Source organism: Lynx rufus, unplaced genomic scaffold (assembly GCF_022079265.1).
Source record: "Lynx rufus isolate CCGP_SWC_20201006 ecotype Redwood Valley unplaced genomic scaffold, mLynRuf1.p SCAF_5, whole genome shotgun sequence".
Lineage (NCBI taxonomy): Eukaryota > Metazoa > Chordata > Mammalia > Carnivora > Felidae > Lynx > Lynx rufus.
The window spans coordinates 89,426,938-89,441,810 of record NW_025814867.1 but is presented as its reverse complement, the minus strand read 5'-3'; the positions used below and the strand labels follow the sequence as shown (position 1 = coordinate 89,441,810).

At 43.7% G+C, this 14,873-nt stretch overlaps 1 protein-coding gene across 1 annotated transcript; it reads right to left on the bottom strand.

Moving 5' to 3' along the window:
• Positions 1 to 2,439: 2,439 nt before the first annotated feature.
• ROPN1 (rhophilin associated tail protein 1) lies at positions 2,440 to 14,427 on the bottom strand. Its single transcript, XM_047098688.1, has 5 exons — positions 14,312 to 14,427; positions 10,474 to 10,591; positions 9,011 to 9,172; positions 2,996 to 3,171; positions 2,440 to 2,506 (listed from the first exon to the last, which is right to left on the bottom strand). The coding sequence occupies exons 1-5, from the start codon at positions 14,425 to 14,427 to the stop codon at positions 2,440 to 2,442; spliced, it is 639 nt and encodes a 212-aa protein (XP_046954644.1).
• Positions 14,428 to 14,873: the final 446 nt, after the last annotated feature.

The following is a 14,873-nucleotide window of genomic DNA, read 5'->3' as shown; positions in this document are numbered from 1 at the left end:
CGATGAAGAGCTTCCTCGTCCCTCAGATTGGGATAATTCTTCCATGTGTTCCACCCTGTCTCCCAGAGTCCTCCAGCACAACTGGACTTTAGGGATAACTGCCTGGTAACACACTGTCTATTGACTTTCTTTCCTTCACTATATTACTTTTCCTACTCCCTTTCCACTGTTCCTGAAATTGCCTCCCAAATAAGCTATTTGCACTTAAATTCTTTTTATTTATTTTTTATTTTTTTTATTTGCACTTAAATTCTTATCTCAGAGGCTGTTTCTGGGGAGATACTACTAAAAGCATTGAGCAAACAAGACAGCACAAGGTTGGAGTCAGAAAAGCCTGGATGCAAATTCCTTCTCACCAGTGGCAGTGAACAACTTAATTTCTCTAAGGCTGTTTCTTCAGCTATAGAATGGGAAGAATAGTACTGACTTTACAAGGTCAGGCTGTAAAGAAAATTTATATAAAGTGTTGTGCATAGTGGCTACCCATAGTAAGTGCTTAATACATGTTGGCAATTATCACTGATATAGTATTTATAATATTGTTACTACAGCACAGCACAGGCCGAGGCCAGCTGTTTTTCACCTTTGGGGTGACTGCTGAAGTAGGTTGATTTGGCTGACGTGCTATAAAGGCTGTCTCTGATGAGCATCTGTGGCTTAGCGGTATCAGTGGCTTAGAGGAAGCATCGCCGCAGTGAGCCAGGGCAGGAGAGGAGGAAAATGGCAGACATCAAGTTTAGAAGATGAACTAGTGGCACTGCCGACTGTGCTCAGTTTCAGTGGATGGCTACAGTACCATCAGTGACTTCATACATGGGTCCAGTATTCACTTTGATGGCTGGGGTCGCATTGCCTCACTCTTGTGGGATTATGCTCAGGGCTCCTGAGGTTTAGTTTCTAATTTCAGTCCGTTTTCTCAGACATACAAAGGCCCCTTCTGCTTTCGTCTATGACCTTAACTTGTCTTAGGTCCTTTTAAATTGGGGCTATTCCCTCTGCTCCCCTTCACTCCCCACTCCCAGGCAAGATCCTATTTGAACTCTTTGGTCACAGTGAAAGAGAAATGGAGAGACTGAGGCAGGTTAGAGGACTTCACACTCATTCCCTAATCCCAGTTCATCAGGGTGCCAGGTCTCACCTGCAGGGCTTCAGCCTTTTCCAGCAGCCCCGGGTCCAGGAGTGGATAGACATGATAGGCCTCTTTGGCTAAGATGGCAGTCAGCAGGGACAAATTGCTTGTTGCCCACCCCCTGCAGGTGCAGCTGGATGACCGTGGGGGGAGAATGTGTTTCAGCTCTTTATTCTTTTACTCTAGGCCAAAATAAAAGACCTACGGTGACGTCCCTTCACGATCTTCTCTTATTTATCTTTACTTATTTTACTTTTACTAAATAGACACATTTCTCCCCAATTCAGTAGGAAGATATGTGTATATGAAAAGGCATGCTAACCTGATTGTTACACAAAAACAACTTTTATGAGAGAAGAGTATTACAGAAGGAAGGAATCCAGCAATCTTGGCACACCTGGCCTTAAGAACAATGACCCTATAGTCTGTTCATCTCGTCTGCTTCCTGGAAGAAAGAAAAATCTTTCAGTGACCATGTCAGAGGTCTTGAACTCATGCAGGGCAATTCCCAAGAGGGACCCATTATATCTGTATCTGGTGTCAGAGGAATCTGCTGACGTTGACACTTTAATACTGACCTCTGAAACATGTTATAGTACATCTCAGTGTGACTTACATTAAAGTGATTTAAGTTCATGAGGGCAGAATTCAGATATGATTTATTTGTATATGCCCAGAAGCCAGCATATTTCCTAGCTGGGTTGCCAGGTTTAGCAAGAATACAAAACAAAACAAAGCAAAAATACTGAAAAGTTATCTGTTTATCCAAAATTCAAACTAAACTGGGTGTCCTGTATTTTGTCTGTCAGTCCTATTCCTCACATAAAACACGTAGATCCATCTAATCCTCTCAATAAATACTGGAGAGTGAGTGAGTGAATGAATGACGAGCATCACACCCACAAATGGAGAACTAAACTGGTAAAAATGTGGGTTGACCATGTAAAAGATATTTATCTAAGTTATGCCTAATAGTCACAAAACATCAAAACTGTGTCTGGTTAACGTTCTACCTTTGAAAATCTGCCAGCCTGGCTTTGACTTGAGATACATTTTCTATCCACGCTTTGTTAGCCACTTTCATTCAGTGTCCATATGGGAAGAATACTAATCTTCTGTTAATGTAGGTGTTTTGTTCCAACAATTTTACATCTTAATTCCACACATTTCTGGTTTCACATGTTTGCCTAATTGTTTATTAGTGTGTACCAGTTGTACAAGAAAGTTGACATTGGATGGCACGTGGGATTCAGTCATTCTGAAGCTCAATCATCTCTGTATCTTCCTTTAAAATTGCCAAAACTGTGCTTTTACTCCAGCCGAACCCTGGGGTTTTGGGTAAAGTCGTTGACCTTGATTAAACCATCAGGACCAATTCTGTTTGGGAAAAATATATATCTGGGGTTAGTTCGTTTAACAATCAGTCTTAAGAAAGACAATACATTAACTCTCTCACTCCAAGTGAATTCTGCTGTGGCTTCTGCCCTTATCACCCTCTTTTTCTCTGACCTCTTGGCCCCCTGCTCCTCCCCCTCCTCCACTCCTACCCTACTCGTCAAACCTGAGTGTGAGCCAGAATCATCTGGGGGGCTTGCTAAGACACAGATGCCTGGGCCCTGCCCCTGAGTTTGTGACTGGGTATTTTAGGCAACAGCCTGAGAAGTAGCATTTCCAACCCCTCACCAGAATCACTGTCCTATGCCATTCTTTTTGCCCTTTCCCCTTTGCTTTTGGGTCCTTATTTCTTGTTCTTCACAACATTTCTCTGTTCCAAGGCAGTATAATGTAGTAACTTCCCTATATCTTGGCCTGCCATGTTTGTTTTATTGGTATTCTTTCCCCTTCAATGTGTAACAGTTTACTTACACTTCCTGTTCAATGTAGTTCAGCATTCGGCTGACGTGTGAGGCAGAGATCTCCCCATCCACTTCGGCAATATATGTGTACAGAAACTGGAAGGTGCTAAATGGGATCCGGGGAGGTCCACAGTCATGGTCAGATGATAACACTTCACACACTATCTTGAGAGTTTTGGCAATGGTCTATAAAGCCATAAGATAAAATGAGAAAAAAAGTCACTATTCCAAATTAAATTCCTAAGATGAGTTTAGAAGCCAGAAAGAAAACAAAAATATTGCTCTCATAAAATGAAATGGGAATGATGTAATACTCTGGAAAGCTTAAATATTTTTTACCCCCAAATGTCATTTAATTCGATCTAAAAAATATTGATATCCTGGGTGTCTTTCTTTTTTTCCTTTCCTTTCTTTGTTGGAGGGATACTCTCAAGGGACTAAGTTTATGAACTGCTCAATACTTTACGATATTTATTACTTTAATCAGAATAACCTCACAATTTTTATATTATAAAAAATTAAAATTATTCTTATTGCTTTCCAATCTTACCTCTAAAGAGCTGAGGTAATTAGTCTAGTTTATATGCTCCAGCAGTCTGTGGAACAGTGCCACAGTAGGGGCAAGGAGGGAGGAGAAGGTGAGTCCTGGGAAGATAGGAGTCCTGGATACAGGAAAAGTGACACTGAACATTAAAACCACTTCTTCTAAAACACGTAGATCCATCTAATCAGAACACCTACTATTTTTTTTTTACATTTATTTATGTTTGAGAGAGAGAGACAGCGTGAGCAGGGGAGGCGGAGAGAGAGAGGGAGACACAGAATCTGAAGCAGGCTCCAGCCTCCAAGCTGTCAGCACAGAGCCCAATGCGGGGCTCGAACCATGAACTGTGAGATCATGACCTGAGCCGAAGTCGGATGCTCAACCGACTGAGCCACCCAGGTGCCCCAGAACACCTAGTATGTTTTTTTTAATTTTTTTTTATTTTTTGAGAAAGAGTGAGAGTGTGCATGCCTGCAAGCAGGGTAGGGACAGAAGGAGAGGAAGGGAGAGAATCCCAAGCAGGCTCCACGCTCTGCATGATGCCTGACACAGGGCTCGATCCCACAACCCTGGGATCATGACCTGCGCCATAATCAAGAGTCGAGCACTTAACTGACTGAGCCACCAGGTGCCCCAAAACACCTAGTATTTTATATGACATAACATTCACCTTGTTGTTGCTGGGAAAATATTAAGTAGATGATGGATTCCAGAAGGTTTATGGTACAGAAACAAACACTGCTTACAATGAAACTTGAACATTTAAAAGATCATGTTCAGAACTGAGGTTTTACTCACCTGTGTCTTTAAATAAACCTACTGTTTATATAAATTTCACAAGTGAAAAAGTTGTGAAATTATGGGATAAAGGAAAGAAGTGATTCAAAGAAAGGATTGTTTAGTTCTGAATTAGCAAAGATAGGTCAGCAAAAATGTCTTGATGGTTTACCAAAACAGATGATGTGCAGATTATCCTTAAAAACCTTCCAGGGATCAGTGAAAAATGAGTCTGGAGTGGTGAACTGGGTGTGCCTGGGTGAAAGAAAAGGCAGCTGCACTATCTCCCCAAAGGCTGGCCAGCACAGTTCTTTCTTTGCAATTGCTATTAGCTGTTCTGTTCCCTTCCTCCCCCTGAATATAATGGAAGTCTCAATAATGGTTCTTTAACTGGTGTGTGTTACCCAGGGGTGTAAATGGGTATGTCAGGAGGTATATGAGGATGCTGAGTAAACTTGGCCATCTTCCTAAAAGTGACAAGTGATTTAAACATTTTTTGCATTAACTATTAATTTTAATTGATTGAATATTTACATTTTGTTTCTCTGCATTTACAAACATTGCCATTTTATGAAACAGAAGCATCAATGCACATGAATTTTAAAATGATAAGACACATTATGTCAAAGAAATTTTGGTTTGCAGTAGGCCACTTTCATTGACTCTCCCCTGCCCTCGGGAGTCCTCACCTGGAAATCCTGTGAAGTGCTGTATGTGGCAGAGGGCCAGGCACTTCCAGGAAGGAGGGTGAGATGCAGGCAGACAAAAGGCTGGGTAAGAGGCTGTCAGGGAGAGGGAGGGGCATGTACTTGACATGACGTCAAAGGGGTTTGGGGACTCTATGATCTCCATTCAGGGCTCATCCTCTCTGCTTCTCTTTAAATAAATAAAATAAAAAAAGAATCCCCTACTGCCTTTGTTCTGCAGACTCATCCAGGTGGGGGTGCTGTTAAGGGCTGAACTGTGTTCATCCAAAATTCATATATTGAAGCCCTAACCCCAGGACCTCAGAATGTGACTATATTTGGAGATGGGGCCTTTAAAGAGGTAATTAAGTTAAAATTAAGTCATCAGAGTGGGCCCTAACCCAATAGGACTGCTGTTCTTATAAGAAGAGGAGATTAGGACATAGAGACACCAGATATATGCATACCCAGAGGGACAGCCATATGAAGAAACAGAGAGACAAGGGCTATTTACAAGCCAAGGCGAGTGGCCTCAGACACCTTGATCTCAGACTTCCAGCCTCCAGGACTGAGAGACAATAAATTCCTGGTGTTTAAGCTGCCCAGTCTGTGGTACTTCGTTCTGGCAGCTCTACAAGCTAATGCAGGTGCTTTCTACTCTAAATAGTATCTTTTGCTGATCACTCAAACACAAACCTTTAAGCTCTATTGTCTTCATAAGATTTTAAAATGTTTTAAAAGATTTAATACATGGATGAATGGGTAAAGAATTCTCTGGACAAGAGTTTTTTGGAAAACTTAAATAAATCTAACATAAACAGGGATCTGCCTTCTGTTGCACAAGATTTTTTTTGGTCATGTGGGGCTCTACTTCATAAAGAGAGCCTTTATAAGCATTTTCTGAGACTCATTTTCAAACCCAGAGGTGAAAGGCTCAGAAAGTGAATCATTTGCTAACAAAATATGTCCTTCCTTCCAGTGAACACAATTACACGATCTTCCTTTTCTATAACCAGTCTCAGTGGAACAGGAGGTAATATATGCTAGTCTAACGGAAGGAGTGCTGAGAGAGAAGAGGAATACAAGTCTGCGTGCCACAGTCTTTTGAATCATGAGTGTAGAGCCAGAGAGCTCAAGAAAGTACCTGCTATCTAAAATTCCTGCCAGTAGACTGTAAGGAGGGAAGTGGTTTTTCTAAATGGCACCAAGATCATGGCTGGCTGGTGAATTGGCAAAGGAAGGAGGAAATTCCTGGGCTTGCCTCTAAGGATTTATGACTTAACTAGAATGCAAAGCCTCCACCAGACTGATGGCTCCTATCTCCACTTTTAAGTTCCTAGCAATAGTCCAGCATGAAAAAAATGGGTAAAATGGGCCTATTCCTGGATTCACAGAGCACCTTTTATTTACAGATTAGCCCTTTAGACTGACTTCACCTCTAGGTGTTCTATGATCTTGGGATGAGGAGGGGCACAGATACCTCAGGACCTCTCAGTATTGGAGGAGCTCACTGTTATCCAAAGCCAGGCCTGAGGGTATCTCAGTGGAAGCAGAGAAGGGGGAATAGAATCACAGAATGTTAGAGATGAAAGAACTTCATGGAACATCTAATTCAACCTCCTCATTTTAGAAGGAGGTAGAAAGATACAATTCCCCTCATGGTTTCTCCTCCCCAGCTTGGAGGCAGACATATCAAAGTAAACCTAAGCAGCTGCGCTGTGAGCTAAGCAGAGGGAGGAATGGAATTTAGCTTTCCATAGTTACTCTTGGTTCCTGTGAGGTATGTGGACAAGGAAAGGACTCACACACCTCACCAAGGGATGTGGGAACCCCTTTCTTTGGTGGCTTTGCAGTCCTGAAGTCACTCTTTCCCTATTATGCACTCTGCTGCCATCTTGAAGAGTGGGGTGGTGTGAAGAAATCTGAGAGGCTGGGCCTTTACCTCAAAGCTGTTTCAGTTACTGCGTCAGACTAAAATTCCTGGACTAGATCGAATCTACTTATTTTCTTACTCAACCCTTTGTGGGTAGGGTAGACCAGGAAAATCAGAATTAACTACAGACAGGGGTTCCCGGGTGGCTCAGTCGGTTAAGCGGCCAACTCTTGGTTTTGGCTCAAGTCATGATCCCTCAGTTCATTAGATCCAGTCCCAAACTGGGCTGTACAGTGACAGTATGGGGCCTGCTTGGGATTCTCTCTCTGCCTCTCCCCCCTCTCTGTCTCTCTCTCTCAAAATAAATAAACTTTGAAAAAATAACAAACTACAGATAAAATACAGTATGTTCCCCTCTCCTCACCCCAAACACTTCTGCAAGTAGTATGAATACATTTGCGACCCTATGAGAATTTAATAAAATGTGTCAATTTTTAATTTTCCCTTCTGGATTTCCCCCAATCTTTGGGGCTATTTCCACAGAAGTGTGATAGTGATGACAGGCAAAACATCTACTCTGGCTGCATTTTCCTCTCCTCTTTGGAGGAGAGCAATTTATTCATTATATAATGTTATTATTAGGACAATGAGACAAAAAACCATGAATGAATGGCCTCTCCTCACCTTGTCTCTGAAGAAATGGTTATAATGATGGGGCACCTAGGTTGCTCAGTTGGTTAAGTGTCCAACTTCAGGTGGTGATCTCGCAGTCTGTGAGCTTGAGCCCCAGGTCAGGCTCTGTGCTGACAGCTCAGAGCCTGGAGCCTGCTTCAGATTCTGTGTCTCCCTCTCTCTCTGACCCTCCCCCACTCACACTCTGTCTCTCAGTCTCTCTCAAAAATATACATTAAAAAAATTATAAAAAAGAAATGATTGTAATGAAAGTTGTAGGGGAAACCCATAGGAAAAGTTGAACTATGTAGTTATTTCTCGTAACTTTTGTCAGAAACAAAAATGTCAGATACATATCCCAAGCATATTCAAGAACAAAGAATAAGATGGTGTTTAGATTTGTTGACTGATTCAAACTACCTCTGTGTACCATTTGCTTTTGGTGGAGGCAATGATTTTCTCATTAACTTTCAAACTTGCATGTATTCCAGGGATTTTTAAAAAACCATGTTTCTGATTCGTTTTATTTATTTTTATTATTTTTTTAACATTTGTTCGTTTTTGAGAGACAGAGATAGAGTGCAAATGGGGGAGGAGCAGAGAAAAAGGGAGACACAGAATCTGAAGCAGGCTCCAGGCTCTGAGCTGTCAGCACAGAGCCTGATGCAGGGCTGGAACACATGAACCACGAGATCATGACCTGAGCCAAAGTCAGATGCTTAACCGAGTGAGCCACCGAGGTGCCCCCAGATTCATTTTCATTTAAGCTATTATAACAGTGTTTAACAAGAGTGAGTCCACATCTAAGAGGATACCTAAATATATATATATATATATATATATATATATATATATGAACTGTGTGCAGTATCTTTTTCTTTAAAACAGAAACATTCCTTTTCCAATTGTAAATCAAGTCAAATTTGGAAAAGGCATGAATTTGTATGAGCATCCTGCATCCATGATGATGTCAAGACTATAAGTCTGGAAATAGCCTCATATCTCCTTTCCTGCTCTCTCGTCTCTGATTTTTATATACAGTTAAGCTTATCAAATAGTAGTTTCTATAAGGCTGTACATCTTTTTAAAAGTCTCTATTGGTATATCTTCTAGGTATCTGAAACCCAAGTATAAGCAAATCTACAGCTGGCTCTTGGTTATCTTTAGGAATATGGGTGGAGTGGTGACAGAAATAAATCTGAGTGCAATGTCTGAAATTCACAAATAATCCAAAATCCACATTCTAATAACCTCTCCCCAGGGTCTGATGACAGTTTTCCCCTCTCTCCTCCTTCCCCCTGCTTCTGGCTGATGAGCAGAGGAAAGACCTAACTCAGAGAGGAAGAGAAGTAGACAAAAGAGGCATACTCATCCTCAGCCCAGGAAACTGACCCTGTGTGCAGAGCCACTGCTCTTCCAGGCTCAGACAGAGCTTTTCCCGTAAGGAACAAAAAAGCAGTAAAGCTCACTTACAACTCCAAGAGAACTGCAAGCAAGGGCTAAAAACTTCAGCCACTCAATCTCCTCCGTGAAGCGGCCCACGTTCATCACACTGTTAAACAGATCTGTTGGGAGACTCAGCACCTTCCATATCTGGGCCAGCTCATCTACGTGGATGATCAGTCTGCCAGCAACCTGCAGGCCAGGGCACGGACACAAGACAGAGAACGAGGGACAGGATGAGAGGATGCCCCGAGGGACAATGCACAGCAAAGCCCATGTTCTCCCAGCACACAGCAAAGGGTTTGGTAGGGGGTGGTGGTCAGGGGTGGACCCTGGCAGTTCTCTTCGTAGGGTAGAGAAACATTCAGTGGAGTGGAAAGCATGCCGAGGTATAATTCAATCATTTTAACTCTAGATGTGAAAATCATAGGGAAATAATACACTTATTACATTTTCGTTTTTTTCTGATGCTTTTATTGTCTGCCGTTTCATCCCTAGTTTGTCCCTAGTTTGGCAGGTAGGATAGACTGAAAATGAAACGCCAAGGGGCAGAAGACTTGTCTGAGACCACTGATCAGTGAGGAAATAAAAACTAGATATTAAGTCTCTTGCTCCTAGGGTCTATGGACATCTTTGCACTAGACTTCCCATGCAACCCTCACACTTTCCCAAGAATACTATGGGGTCTGTGGTCTGGATGCCTAATATTACTTGGTCCCAGGCATGTCAGATCTCTGTCACATCTGTTGCATAAGGTGCTTGATGGTTAAGAGGAGGAAGGGAACAAACGGCCAGTTGTTGGCCAACGATGTAAGAAGGCTACAGATGCCCCAACAAAGTACTACTGCACCTTCCCTGCCCCTCTCACTCTAGTGAAATGCTAAGCCTCTGGGAGCAAGGCAGTTGGCTGTCAGTCCTGAATCACCGCAATCATCTCTGTCCTGGATTTTAAAGTGGAGTTTGGTGGTGCTAAACATTATTGCCTGAGAACTGGCCAAGCTGCAGCTTTGTCAAGTCAGACCTTCCTCATCCACTCACTGGGAAGTTCCCAGAATTATGTGGCTGTGAAGAGAGCCAGGATTTTCTCCAAAAGCTAGGTTATGTCTGCACCTGAGATAACTGGGGAACTAAATCACGCTCCTCTCCAAACTGTGACCGGCATCATATTATGATCTTGATGAGTAAGGCAGACATTGTGAAGGGACTCTGGATCTGCACTCCTCTGGGGTGAGGGGATTAGTATTGAATTGAGCCCCTGGACATTCTGCCAGCTTCAGGGAAACCTGGGATGACTCCACTGATAACTCAGCTTACGGTCTATTTCATTATCATTCCTATTTCCCCAAGAGAAGATTTACTTCCAAGGCATCTTTAGTGAATTTCATGATACTGAGTGGCCAGCTGGCTGGACAGAGGATGGTGAGCTTTTGTTTTTATCCACCTGGACTCAGCATTGCCCATCCTCCCCCTTGATGCTGGGGTGCAGCCCTTACCCGAGAATGCAGGATCTTTAGCAGCTCAGGTGTAAGCTCTGCCCAGTTAGACAAAGCCACTCGCTCAGACCGCTCTCTCACTGGAGGAATCTCTCCACGAGACATAGCCCCAAAATAACTACAAGAAAAAAGTTAGGTGGGTGGGGAGAACATCCTATATGCCAGTGGCCTCTGGCTGCTTTGAGAATCCCCTTCCCCTTTTCTTGAGGGGAGGGGATGGAGAAAGAGCATTTGTTAGGGGCTTCTATATGCCAGACACTTTGTTTCGTTACATCAATGTACAGGAAAAGCCTGAATATGTTACTTTCCCCTCAAGGTATAAAGAACACTTAGGGAGTAAAAAGATTTGCTTCTCTCTAAGGATGAGGAATGATCAATAAAAATTTTGGTGTGGAATTCCCTGAAGCATCTTGAGCCTGGGTTTTTTCCCCAGTCACCCCTCCTAAGTGTTTTATATACACATGTGTGTGCGCGCACACACATATACATACACACACACACACACACATATATAATAGGAGATATATATGTGTTCTATACAATAGATATGCATATAATATATATGTAATACAACAGTAATTTGTTTCTCTCTCCTATCATATACATTACACATACTATATATAATTATATAATATATGATATGTATATACACATATGCACATATACATACATATGTACATAGACTATATGTATTATACACATTATATATATATATGTATATATAACACCACACACACACACACATACACACACACACACACACATATATATATATATATATATATATATATATATATAATAGAGAGGAAAAGGTCACTGTTATTTTAAATCCACCTCTCTCTTTTATGGAGGAAGAATCCTAGTTACCTAGAGGACTGTCTTTCAAACATAAAATCTTTATTTTCAGTAAAATGGCTATTGACATACTAAAAGGTGATATTAGGTAGGGGGTAGGGATATGAGCTCTTGGAAAAAAGCTGGAAGAGCACTAAAGTGACCTGTATAAGAAAGAGGAGGAGAGGAAGCCGCTCTAGGGGTGATCCAGGAAAGGTCTCCAGCTGGAGGTGGTGAGGCTTGGGCTTAAAGGAGGAAGGGAGAGAAGGTTGGCAGGGCACTAAGGGAGGCTCACGTGAGAAGACAAGCCACAGAGGGTTGAGACCACCTTATGTGGGGTGTGTGAAGTAAAACTGTTCTCTACCTTCCCTCAAAAATTTTCATAAAAACTTGCCTGCTCATAGATGTTTTGTGGCGTGGACTTTGTTTTGATGCAAGGTGAAAAAAATGCTGAGTCCTGTTTCAAAACTGGCTTCAGATAAAAAGGGCTGCCTGCAGCAGGCATGGACATAAGCAGTTGACACACGGGTCACCAATGCTGTCGGGAAGGGACTGTCTCCTTCAAAAGACTTCTTAGTAATTATCCCTGGATCACATGCCTCTGCCTCTCTCTGGTTTAGTTTTCATGAATAAATATTTTCACTATTTTTTCCCCAGATCTGGGTAGTATAAAAAGAATGCAGAGGGAATTTTGTAGAAGCCCATTTTAGGGTCAAGCCATACAATGATTGGGATGAACCACTGCCTGTCCCTATGCCACAGACCAATGCAGAGCTAAAGCTACAAGGCCTAAAACAATACCTTCCAGGTACCCCTCAGACGTCAGCAGCAGAGAGGGCAGAAGAAATACTGTCTGGACGCCTTTTACAGTGTGCAGTGTTGGGGTACACGTGGGTTCAGACTGACAACAGGAGTGGACTAGAGAAACTTGGGTGGCATAAATGGGAGAGACAGAAACATGGCACCTCATTTGACAGAAGTGACTGTGCAGATAGTGAGACTCAGCAGCAGTGTCTTTGGACTTTCTGGCCAAGTTATTTAGAGAATGTGAAAATGAGGCTGTACTCCCGGATTTAGTACCCTGTGGGTCATTTAGCTTCATTTGCAACCAACAGTTGCAGGGTTATTCGCATCTATGACCAATTCGTGTGGTCACACATACCATGAGACAAGTGTATGTCCTGCTGACGTCCAGGAGATGATTTCTTCACTGAGAGCACCTATGTAGGGAGATGCTTGCTTGTGATGAATTAAGCACAAAATTAAGACATATTTTGTCTTGGAAATACTTTATGGGGTTCCTAAAGTGCCATGGGCTTGCAAGTCACATAAAACCATCTGATAAGTGCTTTTCAGGTCTGAATAGATGGAGAGTGCTCTCAGGTCACGCTCTCCTTTTTCACTGCAGTTAAACTACAAACTGATTCTTCACGGATACTTAAAAAATTTATAGCACACGATACAAAATGGGAGCAAGCTGGCTACAACAGTGGAATGTTTTCTCCCATAAATGTCAGGGACAATCGCAAGAAATGTCATTTTCCTTGTTACAAAGCAGCAGCATAATAAAATGGGGCTTTAAACTATTGTATGGTATAAAACAAAGTCTGTCTGAGTATGCCAAAAGAAATTAGTCTTCTGATGCCAAAGTTCAGTCTGAGAGAGCATATATAAAATTTAGAATGGAAAACGAAACAGTGTTCGTTACTAGCAAAGCAACCCCATTATGTTCCCTTTTACGAGCACCACTGGCTTATTTTCCTTCCATCTGTGAAAGCTTCATCCTGACCCAAACCCTGAGCGGGAGCGGGAGTGCACCGACTCAGAGACTGAGGCTCCACTCAGATAACACTGTGCGCCTTCTCGAGGTGCCCACATCTTCCCACCTGCTCAGTACTCCTCATGCTGAAGACTTCCTCCCTTCCCCCAGCCGACCGGCGAGGCTCCACAAGCCTCTCTGACTCCCCTTTTCCCCCTGAAACGCTGCTGAGGAGGTCAGCATTAAGCAGTAAAACTAGCCTGAAAATGGTCCAGGAGGTCTGGTAAGCGCCCACCCCCTGCCTCAAGCCCCAGATCCCCAGTTTCGAGAGGGCATGTCTGTCTAAGAAGCAATTCCATAGCTGAGAGGCTTTCTGCGCAAAGCTGTTGCAATCCGGGCCAGCGGCTGGCTACCGCGGCGTGAGCTCCTTCCACCCAGCAGCCTCCGGGGGTCGCTCCCGAAAACGGGCCCTGAGCTAGAGGCACGGTGTTTTCAGCCAGGCCCGCGCTCCTCCGGCCCTCGGGCACCCCGTTTTGCCTCCTTGCTCCTCAGTGCGGCGTGCACTGGGTGGACATCTTCATGTTGAGGGAACAAATTAGCTCCGAGAAACACTAAAGAAAATAACGATTTCCCCGAAGACAAGGTACAGAATGTCTGGCTGGGGCAAGAACGGGGCTGAACGGCCGCAGAGGAACGGGTCTCAAGAAAGCGCAACCGCAGAGGTGAACCAGCGTGGACTGAGCGCGCGCTGCCCGGCCCGCGGCCACATCGCCTCGCTCCCCGAGGCGCGTTGCTGCTCTCTAGTGGTGAGACCAGAGACCCGGCCCTGGTTTAGACCAGGGACTGACTGCAGGCGCGGCTGCTGCGGGGCTCCAGGCGCCTGTGTCCTCTGGGACGGGGGAGGGGTGCAGGGACCGCCCTGGGACGTGTGCCGCCGAGCTGTGGGACTCTACTGCTGATCGCCCCAGGACACTTGGCCGAGTGCTCTAGCGGCCTGTCGCTCAGTCTGGGTCGCTTAGGGGAGGGCAACCCACCCGGGAGGGCAACCCACCCCGGCCCGGTGTGTTTTCTTGCGGTGTGGATTTTAAAGCATCAAAGCCATTCGAGAGCTGAACATCACAAAGATTATGCTAATCAGTCCTGATTCCCAGTCTGCAGTCCTGACACCCTCCTCAGTTTTCCGGACGACCACCCCTCCTCCACCTCCAATGGGAACCTGGGGCTGAGGCGAGAAGGAGTACGTACTCAGCCGCCCACTGGATGAGATCCTGTGGCTGGGTCCGAATGGCGGCTTTGGTGAATTGCTTCAGCAATTCCGGCAGCTCCGGGGGGATGCATATTTGCTTATCTGTCTGAGGCATTGATTGGTTGACCTAATGGCAGGGGAAAGATAAATTAATTGAGAATCTTTGAATCATAAAATGACAGGAATCCTGGACCAGAGGTCACCCAGCTTCTGTTTGATCTTCTCCATCCTGGGGAGTTCATTACCCCACAAGGTATATACATTCCATTGTTACACAACTCGGAAGTTAGAAAATGGGTTACTAACCGCTGCTTTGTGTTCTTGTAAATAATTACGTCCTCTACTTAAAAACCGCACAATTCGTCTTCATTTAAAAAGTAAAGATCAGCAAGAAGTAAGCAAAAATATTCCCTAATGATGTCACCGCAAAATATTGGACATCTTCCAGAATGTTTTCAATATAAATACACGTATGTTTGTATAAATAAAAATGGGGTCGTGCACAACAGCATATCATGAACATCTTCCATGACACACACACACAACTCTTATGGCAGGATA

What these genes read in the sequence shown, in the direction of transcription:
- ROPN1 (XM_047098688.1), bottom strand. Translation starts at nt 14,427, where the DNA reads ATGCCTCAGACAGATAAGCAAATATGCATCCCCCCGGAGCTGCCGGAA. An exon ending in TAAAGATCCTGCATTCTCGG is followed by an intron (nt 9,173 to 10,473) that starts GTAAGGGCTGCA and finishes CCTGGCCTGCAG; the next exon opens with GTTGCTGGCAGACTGATCAT. An exon ending in AACTACATTGAACAGGAAGT is followed by an intron (nt 2,507 to 2,995) that starts GTAAGTAAACTG and finishes TTTCCCAAACAG; the next exon opens with AATTGGTCCTGATGGTTTAA.